This window comes from Thermobia domestica, chromosome 15 (genome assembly GCF_964235325.1).
Source record: "Thermobia domestica chromosome 15, izTheDome1.hap1.1, whole genome shotgun sequence".
NCBI classification, from domain to species: Eukaryota; Metazoa; Arthropoda; class Insecta; order Zygentoma; family Lepismatidae; genus Thermobia; species Thermobia domestica.
The window spans coordinates 74,663,255-74,684,017 of NC_137468.1; the positions used below are offsets into that span (position 1 = coordinate 74,663,255).

The window sequence follows — 20,763 nt, forward strand, 5'->3', positions numbered from 1 at the left end:
ACTCCAGTTTCGACTACGCACTTCATTTATTCAGTTATATATTTTTAATCTATCTTTTACTCGCAATAATAATAATAATAATAAAAAGTAATTTGGTTACCAACGAACGAAACTAAATCAACATCACCAATAATTTTTACTAGACAACACTACTCTTCAGGTGTCATCTTTGTTGTAGCAAGACACGAATTTGAGGAATTTATCGGACGTTCCTAGTTTTTATTAGAAGCCTTTTACACGCTTTACCTCCATCTATAAATAGCTTCAGCTATTACCTCAGTTATTGCCATTACAAAATAGTATAGGTTTGAAATATCACTCTAATTGAAGAAACAAACCAGACCTGATACCTATGTACTCAAAAATTAATACATATTACTATAGATATACCACATTGGCTTGACACCTAGTCTTCCGTTCCAGGCGCTGCTGTCGGCAGAAGGAACTCCACTCCCTTTCGCTAAGGCTCTCTCGCTTAGCAACAGCTAAACCCGTATTGGCTCAACGCGTGTGTGTGTCGAGGGTGTGAGCTTTAGTGCGCATTTTGCGACGGCTCAAGACATTTTGGCAGCACTATACCTGTCAAATTATCTTATTAGTTGGTTGGATTCAATTTTAGCGTCCTTCAGCACCGAGCTTATATATGAGATGTGGACTTACAGTTTAAGGTAGAATCGACTGTCATGCTTTCGAATTTCAAGACTCTTACACTGAGAATCAAACCCCGGAATCTGTGCACTAGACGCGCACGTGCTCGCCATTAGACCAGTGGAGAGGGTCTTCTTCTTTCTCACCTCGACCATAGGTTGGTGAACAACATGGAAATTTGGTTGGGAGAGTTGGTTTATACTTTGATAAGGTCTCTTCTTCGTAACTGCGTCTAGATATTTTATCCTTGGTCTTCCTCTCCCTTGTTTTCTTTCTATCTTTCCCTCTATCAACACGGTGATCCAATCGGAATGCCGAATAAGATGTCCAAGCATGCTGTTTCTTCTTTTTCCTATTATCTTCATGATCTGTCGTTCTTCATTAGCTTCCCGTAGTACTTCTTCATTCCTTTCGGTCCATGATATGCGCAGCATTCTGCGCCAACACCACATTTCAAATGCTTCCAGCTTGGATATTTTAGCTTCTCGTACAAATAGAGTTTAGCGTTCACAATTAACTCTCCATATATATTAGAGGCAAATACGCTAGCGTGAAATAATGAACACACCTATGTTGTGTTTTACTGGTTATAATTCAGTAGACATAATTTACTCTGCCACTTTCCTCAGAACTTGGAAAGCACAGGTCAGGAAAATTGTAGTACTGTAGAAGGTAAATTTATATGAAAGGATAAAATGGCTCCTATCTGATAAATTGAACTACTTACGTAACAACCCTGAACTGATATATACTTGTGATAAAGTCTGGTCTGAGTAGTTGAGTACCGATATCAAGATTGATGGACTATGAGGCTGTTTAAGAAGTGGACTACTTAGTGTAGTGCTTAACGCATCGTCACGGTAAGCCGGAGACAGGTTCGAATCCGGATCTAGTCTAACATTCTTTTATTGCGTATGTAATGGAAACTGACTACTTTTATGTCACAATTATCACTTTCCTTCGCTCATTGTCAGAATGTGATCTATCTTAATTCTCAAAATGTGAAGTAGCCGTTGAAGATCAGTGGTAGATAATTCACTTCTAGTGCGTAGGGTTCCTGGTTCGAGTTCAGCCTACGCCAAGTGAACATCATGGCTGGCAAACACAGTGTGCGTGGGTTTTCTATGAGTTCTTCCACTTTCCTCATTCCACTATCCATCTCATCACCACCGTCTCCCTTAGCCACGCAGCATAATTAATAGACATTAAACTTAAAAACCCGTGAAATTTTAAGTAAACAACTGTTGTAATGAAATACTACCCTTGAATACCAGTTAAGCACCTGTACTTACTAATTTATTCGTGAACATTTGGACCTGTATACTTATCATCATTGTAAACGTTGCTTAATAATCTGGTATTGATGATGATTACAAGCAGTCGTCCGAATACACATGAATAAATTAATACGAGGATTGTTAGGGAAGTAAAAGATACAAATATATTTGCACATAAGGAGGAAATGTCTGTCAAAGCTGGCAACACTGTCAGTAACCTTATGATGACATACGACGAGGATTGGGAGTGATTTGTCAGTGATGTGATGAGTCTTGTGCGAGGAACAAACGTTGGAAATAGCAGCGGCAATACCGAATCCTGCCAGGTACTTCAAGTGCAGAGTTATCAATTTTTTGCAGACAAAGGAAAGTATCCATCGGAGATCATTGAGAAATAGTGTCAGTATATGAGAACGTAATGGAACGGCAAAATGAGTGTCATGCCTTCGCAAAAAGTCGGTGTGATATTCACGATGAATAGAGAAACGGGAGACTGTCCGTGATTACTGACGACCTTCGCAATCGCATTGAAATAGAGGTGTGTGCGAACAGGCGGTTGACAATTACAGAATTGGCTGTGACATTTCCCGGCGTTTCAAGAAGCTGTGATTATGTTAGGATGCAAAAAGTTGTGTAGACGCTGAGTCCCGAAACAGCTGACTGACGAACACAAAAACAAACGAATGGGATAAGCACTGGACTTTTTTTACGCGGTATGCAGAAGATGCACTTCTGGATAAATTGTGACAGGCGATAAGACTTGGGTATTCCACAATACCCTGAATCCAAACAGCAGTAACTGCAGTAGCGCCATACACATTCTCCAAAGCCTAAACGTTTAAAACTTCATCTCTAACCCATAAGCTGATGGCAACAGTTTTCTGAGATTGCCAGGCATCTTACAAGTGAAATTCATGCCTCCTGGAAGAATGATTAATGCTGAAATATAAACCAGACCTTTGAAACATGTTTACCATGTAATTTAAAACAAATGGAGCGGCATGGTGTCACGTGGAATCCCCTTTATTGATGACAACGCCCGGCCCCATTCAGCAAATGTCACCAAGGAGTTGCTTGCACATTTTCAGTGGGACATCCTTGAACATCCGTCATATAGCCCCGACCTCGCACTCAGTGATTACCATCTGTTCTTGTACCTAAAGAAATATCTTGGTGGAAAACATTTTTACGACGATGAGGTCTGGGAAGAAGTCACAAAATAGCTTCAGATGCAAATGCAGTATTTTTACGATTCTGGGATGGAAAAACTTTCCCGTTTGAACAAATATTTGGACAATAATGGCACTTATATGGAGAAATAGTCTCTGTACCATTGTGTCCAGTGTACCTTTCCTTTTGTCAAACACATTTTTTCTTTGTATCATTACTTTCCTGACATGCCTCATAAATACGGGTAGTTAAGAGGAGTTCAAAGTTTGTATTTCATTATTAAATATGCATTCTATTAGTTCAGTTAGCAACCAACTGTAGTGATAGAACACGCATTCTGCAATATTATTATTCCTTAACAAAACTGTTAAATACATGTTCTTTAAGTATTATAACTTAGTAAGGTGAAAATAAAGAGAAAGTGTGGCTTAACACTTTAAGCGTGAAGCCTGAAAATTAAATATTTTACTCTGAGGCTAGTCGCTTTAACTGACTTATTGAATAACACGTGAAGTGTGCACACGGTACTCAGTAATAAACTAATTTTCTAAAAAATCATTAAACAAAAACTACATACCTAATGAACTCCTTTGTGCATGGAGTCTGATTCTGGAGAATCAATTCCAACACTTTCTTCGAAACCACTTTTTGCTGTTGTCTCAATTTAAGATACACGCTTTCGATTACACTGCGATCAATAGTATTTGGAAGTTTCTGAAAAGAAAGATTTGTTTGTATTAGAATTCGGTTCTTATTCCACGTACAAACATAGCACAGAGTAATTTTAAATATCTACTCCATAGCAATGTTGGGTTCATTCTTGGGAAACTTATACTATCCCTTTATACAATGCTTAAATATCAAGATTGTGACAACCTAAACACGAAAAGTTCATTAGATCGGAAGCCTAACCTGTTTAAGAACACTCTTAGCAACGGCATTTCAATACTAACATATGAGGGTCCCGCAATTGCTCAGTGGTAGAGAGCTCCCCTGTGGCATGTGGGGTCCCTGGTTCGACCCCCAGCTCCCGCCAAACGCTAATATAACTAATTATATAGTTAACCTAACGTCCATTAGCAAAAAGACAATGGGTTCAGTTTATTTATTTGAACTGTATTGCAACCTGTTTTCTTTTGATACACATTTAAAGATTATTTCAATAATTTTAACGACACTGATTATATTATATAACAGATAGGAATTACGATTCCTTTGTATACCCAACTACAAGATTATTTAACTAAAAAAATAATAATAGTTGGGACTGCGGACGAGTTCGAGTAGAAAATGTTGTAAAAATGGTAAATTCATTTTGAGTTTGACGATATGAAGATAGCCAATGAAAACACTTCAAAAATAAATAGAAATCACTTTATGTAGCTCACTGACACTCGGCGGGAGAACAACTGGATTAGCATCACTACACTTTTATTGAAATGTAGATACTAGAGGTGAAAAAATCCTAATACTTTCCACAAATCTATCCTCCTGGTGCGAAGAATGGGCATTCCAGTTAGTAAATAAATGAACTTTTACTTTAGACCACGTTCAAAGAACTTGAAGACCATTACGAATACGTAAGCGCAGCTGGAAAGACAATATTAAGAAGAATCTCGTAGAAATGGGAATACAAAATAGAAATTGAATTCAGTTAGCTGACAGTAGGGGCATTCCATATATAATAATCACATATTAAATATAATGTTTACTTGACCATATGGATTTTTTCCTTTAATTTTGCCAAAGGCTAACTTAGACAATTTTTTCATCTGCCGCCATCTTGGATTTAGACTTATTTTTCTTTAGTGCCACACATAAAAATAAAGATTCGCAATGGTGTAGAGAACAGGCTGCTGCACGGATTGGATTTGGTTTCATTTTGGCGTTCCGTTCAGTAGCAAAGCTATATAAGACGTGAACCTACAATTTAATGTGGAATCCGAACCATGAGATCCGGCCGGGAATCGAACTCGGACCTTCCAAGCCAAAGGTTCGTACGTTATCCACACAGCTACGAGGAATCTCAGGATGCTACACGGTTACTACGAAAGATAGAACGTTTCGTTTGTACTACCTTAAAGCAGATATATTGGTCTTTCATGTCTGCACTCGATATCTTGAAAATTCCTTTTTGTCAAAATATTAACGTGGCTTTATATATGTTTTATGAAAGATCAAGACCTGTGCTTTAACGAGTAAAAACCGCAACTTATTATCTTTCGCAGTAACTGTTCTACACTACCTACCGCAAACCCTGATTTTTACTAGTAGCAGTGGTGAGGTTAAATCCAAAGAGGCGCAAGATTAAAAACTGATAATCTTTCTCAACACATCATTAATCAGGCAACCTTTGGGGTATATATATGTGTGCGAGGTATTCTCCAAAGGAACATAGGGATCACTTGCCAGGTTATAGAGAATTCCTAAGTTCCTTTGGGGAACACCTCACATACATCTTGTGGAGGTTTGAAACACATTTTTCAATCGAGTAGGTATGACTTCGAGTGTCATGTTCTAAACCGCACTCCCTACGTTGCGTTGTTTTTGAATTACAGCCCTCTGAAGTTCATTTCTGCACGCTTTCGGCACCTTGTATCGCCGAAACTATCCCTCACTTGCCAAAGTTCCAGAGGACTTTTTTGCTGATTTTAGCATCGGGAATCAGCTCCCGAAGTTTGTTCAAATAGTTTCTTACCACCCTGTATATACATATGCCTGATAATCAAGCAACACCCCGTTGATGATTTGACATGGAGTGGTCCAGAAGTCAATGGAGAGCTTTTGTGAATACGAGATTGAACCTCCGGGTTGTTTCATAGGCCATATAGTTAGTTAGTTAACTTTACCTGAAGTTCGTATCCACTGGGATCAAAACTTCCACTACTAAAATACACATCCTCAATTTCTTCTAGGATATCTTGATCTGCTAGAGATTCTTCAACAGATTTTGGTGGTTTCTGCTGTTTCGTCACGTTTTCCTCGTGAGGAGTTTGCTGAGATTCAAAATCATTGAAAATATACGGCTCTGAGGTCGGTGACGGGGAGGATTTCAATTGAATACCCTGCAAATGAAACAAAAAAACAAATTTAAATACACTGCCCAATATTGTACAGACACTTGCTATTAGTATTAGGTTAAGTTACGAACAGAAAGTCCAATGAATAACATGTAAATTGAACTAAAATATAAGCAACTAAAGCTAGCTTAATTTAACCTAACCGCAGGTGTAAGAGCAAACGGCAAAAATAACCCGCAACTTAATATATACATATATAACCCTACAGTAGTGATCCATTGCATATTGATACGAAATGTGTCTCTGTTTGTAACAACTTGTCTTCACGATCAGCAAGGAGCAGAAATATAGTGTGCCAAGTACCAAATTTCTAAAATAGTAGGTGTCGTACGGTGTCTGAATTAATATAGATATACTGTACCCATAAGGTTGCAACACTGTTCATCACATTGTTATATGTGCATATGTTTTATTGAGTACCTCATATATCTATCTATTTTAGCAGCGATAATAATTTGTGTTGAATATGTAAAACTTGTTTTTCAAAATAAACATCTGTTTACTTGGGCCCCTCCTGTCCTGTTTTCAGCGCAATCTTCGTAATACTTCACCCACACCACAGCTCAAGCATATACGTTATAATTTGCAATTTAAAAATTCACAAATTTACAGCATGTATTAATAATACCAACATATACCCAAAATCCCACTGACTTCATAGAGTTTAGAGCAGAGCTTTACGTTTAGTTGAGACAATAATTACCACCAAAACACCTGTACCTTTCGTGATAATTTTTGTTTAGTTATGCAGTGTTTTCGCTCCATAAAAATGTCAGTTATATTGTTCGTTTACTACAGCTTGGCGTTGTGTTTTGACACAAAACCTGGCTAGCGAATCTTAGCAGTCCTTCCCCTTCTTTCCCCTTGACGCAATGGTAACAGTGGCACTAACTCATCAACTTTAGCATTAGTCGAGTTTAGTATTTGCAAGCTGCATAAATTTCGAAACAGTTTACTTATTCTCTAATGTGAATTTATTGATACAGTTTTGCTAATAGTTAAATATATCAGGTTGGTCTCTTTAAACCTTGCGCCGTGGAGAGAAACGCAGTCTTACAGGTGGATAGTATTCGCATTTTAAGAAGGTAGGGAAAAGAGAGCGAGAATGGGCAAGATGAGAAAAAAGAAAGAAGGAGAATGAAAGAAACACTTCTACATTTACTTCATAACGAATTTAAACAGTCATAAAACGAAAAATGGGTATTGGAACCCACCACCGCAATATGCAAAAGTGTTGGCAATATAATTTCTGGCGGAATATATCTCCCGTCAATTCTGGAGCCTAAGTGTTCGGCCCAATTCTGGCCTTACAGAAGCTACCATCTAGGCATTCACCTCGTGGGACTGAGGAAAACCATAATAAGGAAGACCGACCGTAGCCGGGTTCATGTCCACGCTCGATCTATCTATTTTAATGACTTTTTTGTGTTGGACAGTGTCTGGTAAGGGCACCCAGTCAGTGACGGCAAATCTGTACAGTTTAAAAATGTTTACATGTTAAAATTCGCTTCACACTGTACTTTGAACACGTAATTCAATGTGTATTCTATTCTTCTTACAGCAGCATGCTTTATTTCCTAGTACTTTACGTCTATGGCTGTTAGTCATTATAATTATTGCATCATAATCCTCCTTCTCAAAGCTCATTCAATTACTATCAAATTTTAGACTTGGCAGTTTGCAACATTGCAAAGCTTCATCAACAGGCAATATGTGGCGAAAATATTTCCACCTACACTCGTATCGAAATTCTCAGCCCTTGTTTACAATCAGTACAATACGCTTCTGTCGCCTTATCATGAAAACAACGCTTTCCAGCGAACCTAACGGTCTTTGCTCTCTCTGTTTATTGTTTACAACACAAACTGTAACTTCCCAATATTGCCAGGCGCACATTTTCGAACAAGAACACTTGTACAAAATTGAAAGGGCATAATATGTAAGATTGTATTACATAATAACTAACTCGATTTGTCATAATGTTATTGTCTTAGTTATCTCAAAAGTAGCAATTTATGTAGTAAAAGTAATTGGTCCATGACGGTTCGACGCTTCATGGCAACCATGCATTAACCATGTAGGTTTGAGAAGCAAGGTTTTGACGCTCGCACTACAGTTGTTGTTAGTTAAAAAAAAAAAAAAAAAAAAAAAAAATCAATCGTAGAGTGAACGGACAATAACATTTGTTATTCTTTAAACAAAGACAGGAACTGACTATCTTGATGAGTTTTTCCTGATATCTACAAACCTTTGTGCTTCTTTGAGAAAATCTTCACGCAACTATGTTTGTTAAATCTTGGGCTAAAAAATTTTCAATTTAGAGTGCAGTCTTCAAGCAGAATCTTGGAAGGTGTTTACATGTGCTATCCTCCCAAACTCTGATAACCTCTAACCCCACACCTATTTGGCCTAAGAAGGAAAAACTTCACTCAGGTTATGACCTTGTATTACTAACAAGTGACAGAATCTTCATGAAAATCTGAGATGGAGGATTAAATGGCTTGGATGAACTGACATGGAATGACTGCTATTGATGTATTGAAATTCAGCAGCCCTTCTCAGCACCACGGCTATATGAAACGCGGACATACAATTGAAAGTGGAATCCGAACCATTGTAAACACTTCGATGCTCTCCCACTAGAAATCAAACCCAGGACTTCGTACATCAAAGACAAGCGGGGTTAGCCACAGGAACAGCGGGAAGGGCGTTTAAGAATATTCAATTTACTGATAAACAGTTACTTAAAATTGCTTTTCCACCTTTAACTGCGTACTTACAAAGACAAATTTCGACATTTTTAGGGTGCCGATTTACTACAGGAATCCAAATATTTGCAAAATTTACAGAACAAAACTGTAATATTTTAACAGGTCAGTGCGTAAATAATCGAGCTAAATTGTGTTCTTACCTTTAACACATATATCTATTTAAAAATACATTAATGGAAGGCTAACCTATTAAACAGATCCATCCACAACGTAACCAGGGTTAACTGCCACAGATGGCGGCCCGGAAATACAAAATTTACAGAAAAAATGAAATGAAATCTTTGAGTTTTACGTCCCACGGTTATGCCGGTTAGGCTAAAGGAGACGGTGATGATGAGTAATGAATGAAATGGTGGAATGAAGAAAGTGGGAGGAAACGGGAGAACCCCGAGAAAACCCACGCACACGGTGTTTGTCCACCACAAAGATCACTTGGCGGGGGCTGGGATCGAATCCGGGACTCCAAGCACCAGAGGTGAACACGCTACCACTGAGACACCGCGGCCCCTTACAAAATTTACGGAGAAATGAACAGAATCAGACGAAATTCAGCATGAGAGTAACATAAAAAGGTAATAAAGGTTGTAACTGTAGGGTGATTCAATGTGGTGAAACGGGACAAAATTTTGGGTACTATCTCATTTTATGGGGACAAATTTCTACATCATGGAAGAAATTTGTTACTTAATTTAACGATAGGATTGTACAAGTAATGAAAATATATCGGTATCTTACCTTTTATATGTATAATATGAAATGCAAAGTGTGCACTTTACCACGTTATACTACATAAGAAAGACACGAAATGAAATGCTATGCCAAGGTAGTATACAAAGTGATCATAGAAATATCAGAAAGCTGTGCCACATCCAGGGCACGTATTTTTGAGACACATAAAGTGCTTTCCCACTATCCTTGTTTATGCATATACCCACCGTCGCTTACGCGCCTGCTTCCTACAACCACTCCCTCGCTTCCGCGCTTTTTAGTGGCCTCTTAGCACAAGCTTTTAAGTTAATTCGTGTTTTATGTATTAAAGTTTTAAGTTAATTCGTCCTTTACTCACTACAGTTTTATGCTATATAGGCACATGCTGTAGTTATACTCAATCCGCCTTAAGAGTCTTCATCCCGGCGAAATTAAAATAACGCTAATTTTATAATAATTATGTAATATCTTCAAATAGATGAAAGATAATTGAAATATGGAACAAGAGCACCCTAGACAATATTATTTTGCGTGAGGTACCGTTATCACAAGTCACCTAGTGGCTTTCCGTTTTCACCTGTTTAGAAACGCGAAAATAAATGTCGATATTCAAAATGGCTCGAAGTCGAAAGCAGATAAGTGAGTCGTGAAAACGGTTTCTTATGTAAAATAATGTTGTCTAGGGCGCTCTTGTTCCACATTTCGATTATCTTTTATCTATTTGAAGATATCACATAATTACTGTAAAATTAGCGGTATTTTAATTTCGCCGGGATGAAGACTCTTAAGGCAATCTGCACTTACTAATGCAACTTCTCTCTTAAGCAGGGTTTGAAAAAACCCGGGTATTTTTAAAAAAACCCAACCCACCTGGGCCCATGTGGGTTTTTCGGGTATTTTCGGGTTTTATTGGGTTTTTTCGGGTTTAATTGGGTTTTATCGAAATATTTCAATCTCTTTGGGGTAAAAATGTTAAAATATGATTTACATTTCATGAGTATCATTGTCACAACTTGCAACAACTTTCTATTCACTGCTGTTTTGAAAAAATTGCCGCCATTTTGAAATTTTATATTGGATCGCCAAGAAAATCTACACATCGAATTTAGAATGTGTTGTGCTTCTACTCTCAAAATATCAACTTAAAAAGTCCGAAAATTGCACCTTGTAGCATGGATAACCGCTATTTTGAAAAATGGACGCCATTTTGAAATTTTATGCCGCCAAAATATATACAGCTAATTTAGTCTCTCGTGCTTCTACTTTGAAATTTTCAACTTGAAAGACCTAAAATTGCGCTTTGTAGCGTGGATATCAGCAGCGGCGCAAATTTGTCTTCAACATTGGGGGGACGGGTAAGATATATATATATATGCACGCGATGTACAAAATATTTATGAAGACGAAAAACAATGCTGAGGAGGATTACCAATGTCGGTCCCGGCGTCCTCTACATGGGACATAAAATATGACGACATTATTATTGCTTTATAACTTTAAAATCCGACCGGCAACATTGAAAACTATTCACAAGGGATGATCCAAATATGATCATTCCCTGTAAACAATTCTCAATGTTGCCAGTCTGATTTTAGAGTTGTAAAGCAATAATAATGTCGTCATATTTTATGTCCCCTGTGTGGGACTCCGGGACAACATGGGTAGGGCAGGCACGTAGCCAAGGGGTGGGTCCGGGGGGTCCGGACCCCCCCCTTCGGATCCAGAAATTAAAAAATAATTAAGGAAAAATGAAACAAAAAGAAACGAGAAAAAGATGAATCATCGTCAAAAATATAACGTCACCCAGCGTTTGGTTACTCTTTCTTATGAGGAGCTTTGTGTGGAAGAAACGGAGGAGTCAAGTTAAAAATGAATATTATTGTAATGGAACATTCCGAATTCCATCATCTCCATGCTAATCCTATGAACTACAAATGACGATCGACAAACCGGTAGGATAAGATAGACTCTCAGGTAGAACTTAAGAAATGCTCAGAATCACCAATAATATGAGCCATTTTGAATTTCGCGGCAACACTAATCCATTTTATAGGTTGTCTTTATTCTCAAAAGAGATTTCGTTCCTATCCTTGACGGGATTAAACGAACATAAGAAAAAGAAGAAGAAAGAAGACAACTAGAACCGAGTTCGAATGACCTCGGTAGACTAAATCTTTTTCAACTTTTTTTTTTTTTTTTTTTGTATTTTCTTACTCAAGATTTCTTCATAGTTTCTTATTAAAATAATTACTAACATATCCTCATTTTATTATCCTAACAAACCAATATGGATATGTTGCCAGTAAAATAGTTTAGATTCATTGATCTTCTGGTGTGTAACCACAATATTTCATGTCATCCCCCCCCCCCTCATTACGAAATCTTGCTAAACAAACAAATACGCGTTGCCAGTAAAATAGTTTAAAATGATCGAGCCCCTTTCGTCCGGACCCCCCCTATTGCGAAATCCTGGCTACGTGCCTGGGTAGGGGAGCAGAGCTGTCTTCAACATTGGGAGGCGGTCAAATTTGAGGCTTATTCTGGGAGGTATCAATTTCATCTCACTTTCCTTTGTGACAGTTGGACACAAATCATCACATTTCTTCCTAAAAGACACATATCCAATTGGATTATTGAGGGGGACATTCCAAGATTGTACGGGATATGTCCCTATCCTCCCCCCGGGATTTTCGCCAGTGGATATCTGCTACTTTTTTTTAAAAAGCGCGCCATTTTGTAATTTTACGTTGGTATGCTGCCAAAATCTAAACAGAAAATTTAGAGTGTCTCTGGTTTGTATCCTGAAAATTTAAAAGACCGAAAGTTGAACATTGTGTGGTAAAGGCAGACAAACTAACAAATGTAGATCGAGTCATCCTAGGAGCCTCAGTGACGTTCGCCAAATATGAATACCAAATAGAAATATTAATTTAAAACAAAGCCATAATTCATCAAAATGTTTTAAATATTTTTCAACGTAAAATAAATGGTCTTTCGATGCTTTGTGCATTCAATTACGGGAATCACCCGAGCACTTGTTGCAAGACCGTTCTTTTCCGAAAATTAATTTAAAACAATTAACAAAGTTAGGCCTAAAATTCATATTTTATAAAGTAAATGTTTCAAAATGTCTAAAATGAAATGAAATATCCTCCAGTGTAAAATAAATAAATTTATTGTTGAAGTATTCACTTTCGATGCTTTGTGGGTTCAATTGCGGGCATTTCCCGAACACTTCCTTCACGACGGGTTTTCCCTGAAAATGCAGCTTGCTTTAATGTACATCAAAACTTCCATTAATACTGAAGTTTGAATGCAGCACTTGAAATAGTAAGCATTACGTAGTCTTTGGAGCTCCGAGCATTAAGCTTCTTAATTCTGACAAGAATTTTTACAATATTGCTGGTGTTGATTCTACAGAATGCTTATTTGAAGGCTAGCAACAAATGACTGAACTGTTGTTGGAAAACCAAATTTTACTGTATACTTTTGTTACCATCCAAAGGTAAGAAATAATACTAATAGTTTTACTAATGTATTTACATATTTACTGTTAGTACCGGCACCTATGACCATAAACCCGTCAACGTATGAGGGTTAACGTCCCTCGGCGGCGCCGAGTCAGAAAACACACTATTCACGGAAAGTATTTTCTAAAATATACAATCGCTTACTTTACTTCAAATAGGCTATAAGCATAATCCGCACATTAATTTGTTCCATAATTATCGCAAGCTAAGGTGAGGTTATTTATTTATTTATTCAGTGCATTTAGAGCTTTATAAAGGCCTTATGTTGAATATTGTTGTCTATCTTAACATGAAAGCATATAATTCGCCCAAAGAAAGTTTAAAATCTGATAAAAATAACTTTCAATGTGATCACCTCAGTTGTACGAATAATACAATAACAAAAAATCAAAAACCCAGGTGGGTTTTAAGATGGGTTTTTTCAGGTGGGTCCAACCCGAAAAAACCCGGTGGGTTTTTTCGGGCTGGGCCCACTTGGGCAAACCCTGCTCTTAAGAAACACTTTCTAAGGCAGTAAGATTGTATTTCCTGATACGTGTAGTTCATATTTTATGAATATAAGTATCCCTTTGTGTGGCAATCTTGTACAGGAAAGAAGTATTTTCGTATGCGTTTTGGATTTTTTTTTTATGTTCCAGGAACATATATTTGATAGGAGCACCGCCCCCAAGCCCACCTTTGAAAGTTCGTTTTACAACAATAGTAGGAAAAGTTTTTTTTTTTTTTTTTTTTAAAGCAGTGTGTCGTCTGCAACACTTAACAGTTGGAAAGCCTAATTTTGCGCAGTGATGTAACATAGATGAATATGTATCTTGTGGAGAGCAAAAGAAGCATGAAAATTAGAAATATTTGTGATTAACAGTTAAGAGTAAATGATGGAATTGTAAAAGGAGTAATTCTAGATACGGTATGTTAAATAACAAACAAATAAATAGTAATACAATGTTAAAACAGCTTCTTGTGAGTCTAATTCGGAGCACCTATCTCCGAGAGTTTAGCCGGTGACCATCAACTATAGTATAAGAAGCGCGGTGAAATATCTGACGCCAGTGTGCAAACTCACGATGCGCAAACATGGAAGTGTCCAAGAGTTAAGAGATCCACATGTGAGAAATTTACGTAAGTAATGTGTTATATTATTTTAGAACATGAACATGCAAGCAATAAAAACATATCGATACAGTATATAACCTCTAACGTCCATAATAATGTGCAAATAAATGGCCTACGTATAATAAAACACAAAGTACGTATTTTTACGCAATATACAGTGTTTTGCGCTATTCTCGTTAGTATGTATACCCACCGTCACTGATGTGCCTACTCCCTAGGGATGCACCTCACCCTACTGCGCTACTATCCAGACTCTATTAGAAAGTGTTCGTGCTTTTTAGTGGCATCTAACAGTTGGTTATGTTTTAAGCACAAAATTTTTACGGAAACTACATGAATTGCAAGAAGAAAATTATTTAGTCTGTCTCCCAAAATACTAGGTTGTGACACTGGTACACATGGTAGCAACTACTGTTCAAATACTGTGGAAGTATGGCACAAAAACCAGTGCATAAAACACGAACAAACTTGTGCTAGGTGGCCACTAAAAAGCACGAGAGCTACCCAACGTAGCAGTAGGGCTCGAGCAGTAGCGAGAGTGCATCCATAGGAAGCAGGCGCGTCAGCGGCGGTGGGTATATGCATAAAAGGGGATAGTGGAAAAACAGTTTTTGCGTCAGAAAATGCATGGCCTACGTATTGCACAGCTTTAAGATATACTAAATACCATCCAAGATAGTACCAAAATGTACTAAATTAGGTTAGATTAGATTAGGTTTCAAAAACTTACACTCTTTATTTTTGTACAACTCGATAAAACCTAAGCACGATATGTGACAATCTTGTCATTCACGCACCATTTCTATACTGCCTTTTCCATAAATCATAACAAGTATACCTCTCAGCCAAATAGTCCCTTACGTCTCTACATATACTGCCGCTTACAACATCAAAAACAACTAACAACAAGAACAAATATTTCCTTAACTTCAACTACTCTCTCACCCTTCCTCACAAACCAAATAAAATTCTCCAATTTATCTGGTACATTTTCCAAAATTGGTCCGGCGATACAGCAGTTAACCCTATTTCTGCACAGGGTACATCACTTTTATTTTATGTTTACAAGTAATAATAATAATAATAATTTTATTGTCCTTGTACCAATTATGGCAATAGCGTTACTAGTATGAAACAATGAGAAGTGCTATTGAAACTCGTATCATTGCCAAAACCTAGTTGTTTTCACTACCCTCACTTACGTGCATACACATCACCGCTGATGCGCCTGCTTCCTCCGGCTGTATCCCGTGCGGGCTTTGCCTTTTTCTAACTCGGTTAGATAGCATTTGGTCTTTTCAGTGGCCCTTAGCACAGTTTGGTTTGTTCTTTGCACTGTAGTTTTTATGCCACACATGCGATGCTGCATTTATACGCAAGTAATAAGAGAATTGTAAATTTCCAATCATTAGGCCTACTTTTGGTGGCCCTCTTGAATCTTATCTATGTCAAGTGACAGTTTCATATCGCCAAGTGGAAACCTTTTAAGGGACAATTAGAAGGAAATCAGTGACAGAATTGTAATATTTCAACAATTCCTTCTAGTGGTGCGCCAACGGTAAACCAGTAAGTTGTTTCTACATTTACTGTGTTGCAGAAAACACAATACTAATCGAAATACCAATGGCACTAGAAGCCTAAAGAATTGTAACGAATACACGAAGTGAATTCTATGAACATTGCTAACTACAGATAATAATTGATAAATAAATATATTCGAAAATCTTACACACGTAATATAAAATGTGGGTAAATTTTACAAGACACGCTCCAGCTGCGCATCGATAAGTAGGGTCTTTTTAAAAAGTATAGTAGAGTAGGAGGGTAGGATAGAGTAGAGTAAGATATAAATAAGTACAGTAGGGGTTAGGAACGGGTTAGCTTAAGGTTAAGTAAGGTTTGATCCATTTTCATAAAATTATTAGTGTGTAATTTCTCGTTTCTGACTGAGTATACCTGCTGGAGTGGGCGTTGTAAAGTTAACCCTAAAATATATTAGACATAACACCCCTTGCACTCTCACAGAAATAGTCAACAGTATTGATTTTCAGCATAATATTCATGCATTCATTCATTTCCGACTAATCTCTGTGGTATACCTTAAAATCTTTCCGAAGCCAAAGACGTAAGAAAAAAGCTTTAAATATATAAATATCAAAATAAACATCCTATAAAAATACCATAGAGCTATATAATATAAAACTTTCTACAATATCTAATATCTTTATCTAACTCACCTGTTTATTTATAAAGGACTTAAATTTTTGTTTCAGGTCCATTTTGCTGTTGCATCACTGCATTAATATCTTAAAATGTATCTTTACCCAACCCAAAGAAACAAGTTACGAATATTCCCATCGCCTCCTCAGAACCGACAACAAATCATACGCACGCAGCCATATTGATTACGTAAATTTCCCCACTACTTAGTACAGTGTTTTATAGTATGTTCACTTCAAAAATAGATCCCTGCTTAGCTACAATAAAACAAGGGTATCAAATTTTATAGTTTTTTTTTTTTTTTTTTGCACAGGAAAATCCCGTCATTAATTTTTATTCGTGAAAGATTTATAAATTTCTTCATCCATTCCTCTTTTCTTCATTCTTTTCCTATTTTTATTGTAATACCAGAATTTCCTAAGCATTTTCTGGGATCTCTGATTAAAATCTACAAAAATTTTTTGATCCTAGCGTGAAATATACTTTCACATAGAAATAGAATACGTAGAGGGTGTTGTGATGTCAACCGGCTCGGCTCGAGCCCTGAGCCACCGGCTCAGCTCGAGCTCCTGCTTGGTTCAACTGAATCAACCGCTCGAGCCGCCTCGATTTGGATTGAGCCCCCGGCTCGGCTCAGCTCAGGTGAGCCATCGGCTCGGCTCGGTTCGGCTCAACTGAGCCAAGGGCTCGAGCCGGCTCGGTTGAGTAAACTGTTGGTTCGGCTTGTTGGTGACTGAGCCGTGGGCCGAGCCATTGACAACATTAAAGGGTGATCAGTGTATTTTTAAGAATTGTGGTGGTGCATATGTGAAAAAAGTTGTAAAGGATAGGTTATTGAAACCAGTGGCGGATCTAGAATTCTACAACAGGGTAGTAACATCAGCAATGGCGGTGAAGCTCGCTTTGCATTCACGCGCCGCGAAATCAACATGTGGCTTTGAGCCGTCCAATAATCTTTAACTTGAAGTTATTCTTTAAATTCTTACATTAGGTACAAATATTGCAGGAAAATTTTCCAATTGTATAATCATATTCTAATTGTATAAGCCTTTGAGGTGCGAATAATTAGAAATAATTTTACAGTGAGCAGAGTGTTGTTGTAATTCAGGTAAGCATCAAGACGTTCGTCTTCCTTGTTGCGAATAATAATAATAATAATAATAATAATAATAATAATAATAATAATAATAATAATAATAATAATAATAATAATAATAATAATAATAATAATAATAAATGGAACTGCATCAGAGGCCCCTATTTGTATGGGAACTACCGAAGTGTTTATCACATCGAATTCCAAAATGTAAAAACAATAGATTCGTTCTTTCAGAGTCAGCCTAAAGAGAAACGAAAACTTGAAGCTGGAAGAACAAAAGACAGTTTGTCATTGAAGGTAACCACACGAATTTTTTATTTAACCAAGGCCATCGATCCTGGAGGGGCCGAGGGGACCCGGACCTCCCCAAATCTCATGTGGACGCCTTCACAATGTATTTATGAATATACAATATTTGGTATAATTTGTAGGGATGGCCAGAACCGGTTCTTGGTGGAAGCGGTTTTCGGGTCTGAACGGATCCAGTTCTAGAAGATCCAGGTCTGGAACCGGTTCTTCGGATCCAGATCTAGAACCGGTTCTTCGGATCCAGGTCTGGAACCGGTTCTGAAAACAGAACCGGTTCCTCGCGGAACCGGTTGCGTTGGAACCGAAACTTTGTTACCATCCCTACCTAAACGCGAGCTGCTGGCAAGCTGTGAACAGTATGTTAGATGAAATGGTGGAAGCGACAGGCAGGCCCCCAGGCGGCGGCAGCTTGTCTCATTTGGCTAAATAAACTGGGTAACTGGCAAACTCATTGGCTAAACAGGCAAACTGGCCAACTCATTTGGCTAAACACCCACTGGTGGACCAAAATTTTTTTTCTGGGGGCACAAGCGGGTCTGGGCGGGGAAGGCACAAGCGCATGGTCCTCTTTGCATTATTTTTGAAGGTGAACTTTGTGCCTCCTTTACGGGTCTTTGGAGGCTTTCGGATCCAGGTCTGGAACCGGTCCCTAAGATCCGGTTCTGGAACCGGGTTTTCAGATCCAGATCTGGAACCGGTTCTTAAGATCCGGTTCTGGAACCGGGTTTTCGGATCCAGGTCTGGAACCGGTTCCTAAGATCCGGTTCTGGAACCGGGATTTCGGATCCAGGTCTGGAACCGGTTCCTAAGATCCGGTTCTGGAACCGGGTTTTCGGATCCACTGAAAACCGGATCTCCGAGAACCGGTTTCTTACGGAACCGGTTCCGCCGGAACCGGAACTTTGTGGCCATCCCTAATAATTTGAAAGCAACTTGTCTTAAAAACCTCATATATCCCTCCTGATCTGGATGCCCCCCCCCCAAATTTACAGAGAAACCGGCGCCCTTGGATTTAACCTAGTTTTGTTTCATCGTGCAGGACAAATAGCATTATCTGAACAACTTGAATTTTTACGCATATCCCTTACCTACTTACCTCTGATAGAGCATGCGTATGTTCAGTGTTTCTTTCAGGGGATGAGCCGGAGGGATAATACTCATGGAACATAAATATTACTCCCCCCGGCGAATTCTCAAGCAACGTAAAAATACTAAGAAAATATTATTTTTCTTGATTTAAAACAAGAAAATACACAAATTTGAGCTTGAGTGCATTTGAGAAGGGAGAGAGAACGAAATTTATAGTAACAATTCCATATACATAGCAAATGAAATACACTATGTATATTTGTATAATTATAGTATCAATTGTATAATCATAGTAGCAATCATCTATTTGGTTTCGAAAGTAACCCCCCACTTTTAAAATACTCCCTCGGGGATTTTTCTAGGAGAAACGCTGCGTGTGTTCCGGTTTAGTTGCACATTTCAAATGACGGTAGGAAGGTAAACATACAATGTGCATAAATATGGCAAACAAACAAACACATATACAGAGGTTGTTCAGTCTACATTTGGCCAATTTCAACTTACCTAAAAGTTTAGAAGAATCCATGGCGCCAGGTCCGTAAGTACTCGATGTGTTTCCCTTGGTTCCTAACAATAGCCCGACTGCGTAATTCCCACTGTAATAGGCTTCTCTAAAGAACTGGGAGGGGAATCTTGTCCCATTCCCTTTGCACAGCTTTCCAAAGTCCTTCCACAGTTGTCACATGCCATTTTCCCAAAGCCCGCTTCAGCAATCCAAATCCACAATAGTCCATAGAACTTGCATCTAGAGATTTAACAGGTACCTCATTGAAAGATATCACCTGTATACCACTTGCCTCCTCCATCTCCCTGTAGAATGCGAGGGACGATCGTGAGGTATGTGATGAAGTCTTGCCCATGTGAATGCCCACCAGATTGGCGTCATTTCCGTACATTGTTGGAATCTCATGTTCGTAGATCGGCCGCATGATATCTGCTCCTGAAAATACTGCGAATTTATTTTGCAGTTCTTCGCCACCCTACGAATCTTCAGTTTACCTCGGCAACAGTAGCCAGTAACGACCAAGAACCCTTTTGGGAAGGATTCTTTACAGACACGGTCCCATCTTCTGAAGTTCTTGGCGCCTTTCTCTCGGTACATGATGGCTCTCGGTTTGCCGCAGTCGGAAAGGTAAATCCATGCTTCATAGAGCGTTACGATGTACACCTTGTCTCAAAAAGGTTGAGCGCATTCTTTATTGGTGTTTTGAGGCAAAAATTTTCTAAGTCCAGCTTCGGGTATCTTCGGGAAAAAGTAAGCCAGGTTCGAACCTCCAAGCCAGCCTTTGCAAAAGGGTAAAAGTTTGCAGATGTGTTTTTCTTCTTTTAAATATAATAAGACTTGTTACCAAGTGTTTAAAAAAGCAACATTGATTGAAATACTAAATGATACAATATTTCGAAACGTTTTTATTAATGTGAGCACATGCTTGTTTGTCATTTAGCTCTCTATACGTAATGGAACATTTAAATACGTTAAAGAATCTTTCCATATGTAAAAGAATGCTCAAAATTAAGAAATAGAACATAATTATCGCCTGAGTACTAAAATAAAAGTCAAAGTAGAACAGAAACTGCGTTTGTAATGGATATGAATGTCATAATTATCATGATATCCATTATACATCGCTAGAAGCTTAGTTCTAGAAGTCCTTGTGTTAGCTCATTGGTAAGCTGTCGGATTTCAAATCATATGGTTGAGAGTTCGATTCTCGTCTGGGCCAATACTTTTTTTTAAAATTATATTTT

General features: G+C 38.1%; 1 protein-coding gene across 1 annotated transcript in view; it reads right to left on the bottom strand.

Moving 5' to 3' along the window:
* Vps50 (vacuolar protein sorting 50) overlaps positions 1 to 16,735 on the bottom strand; it is a 74,303-nt gene extending 57,568 nt beyond the window's left edge. The window contains exons 1-3 of the mRNA XM_081739834.1: positions 16,535 to 16,735; positions 5,945 to 6,160; positions 3,673 to 3,809 (exon numbers count right to left, since the gene is read on the bottom strand). Of these exons, the coding sequence (XP_081595960.1) occupies positions 3,673 to 3,809; positions 5,945 to 6,160; positions 16,535 to 16,576 (395 nt within the window). The 5' untranslated portion in view covers positions 16,577 to 16,735. The remainder of the gene's footprint in view (positions 1 to 3,672; positions 3,810 to 5,944; positions 6,161 to 16,534) is intronic.
* Between the last annotated feature and the right edge of the window lie 4,028 nt (positions 16,736 to 20,763).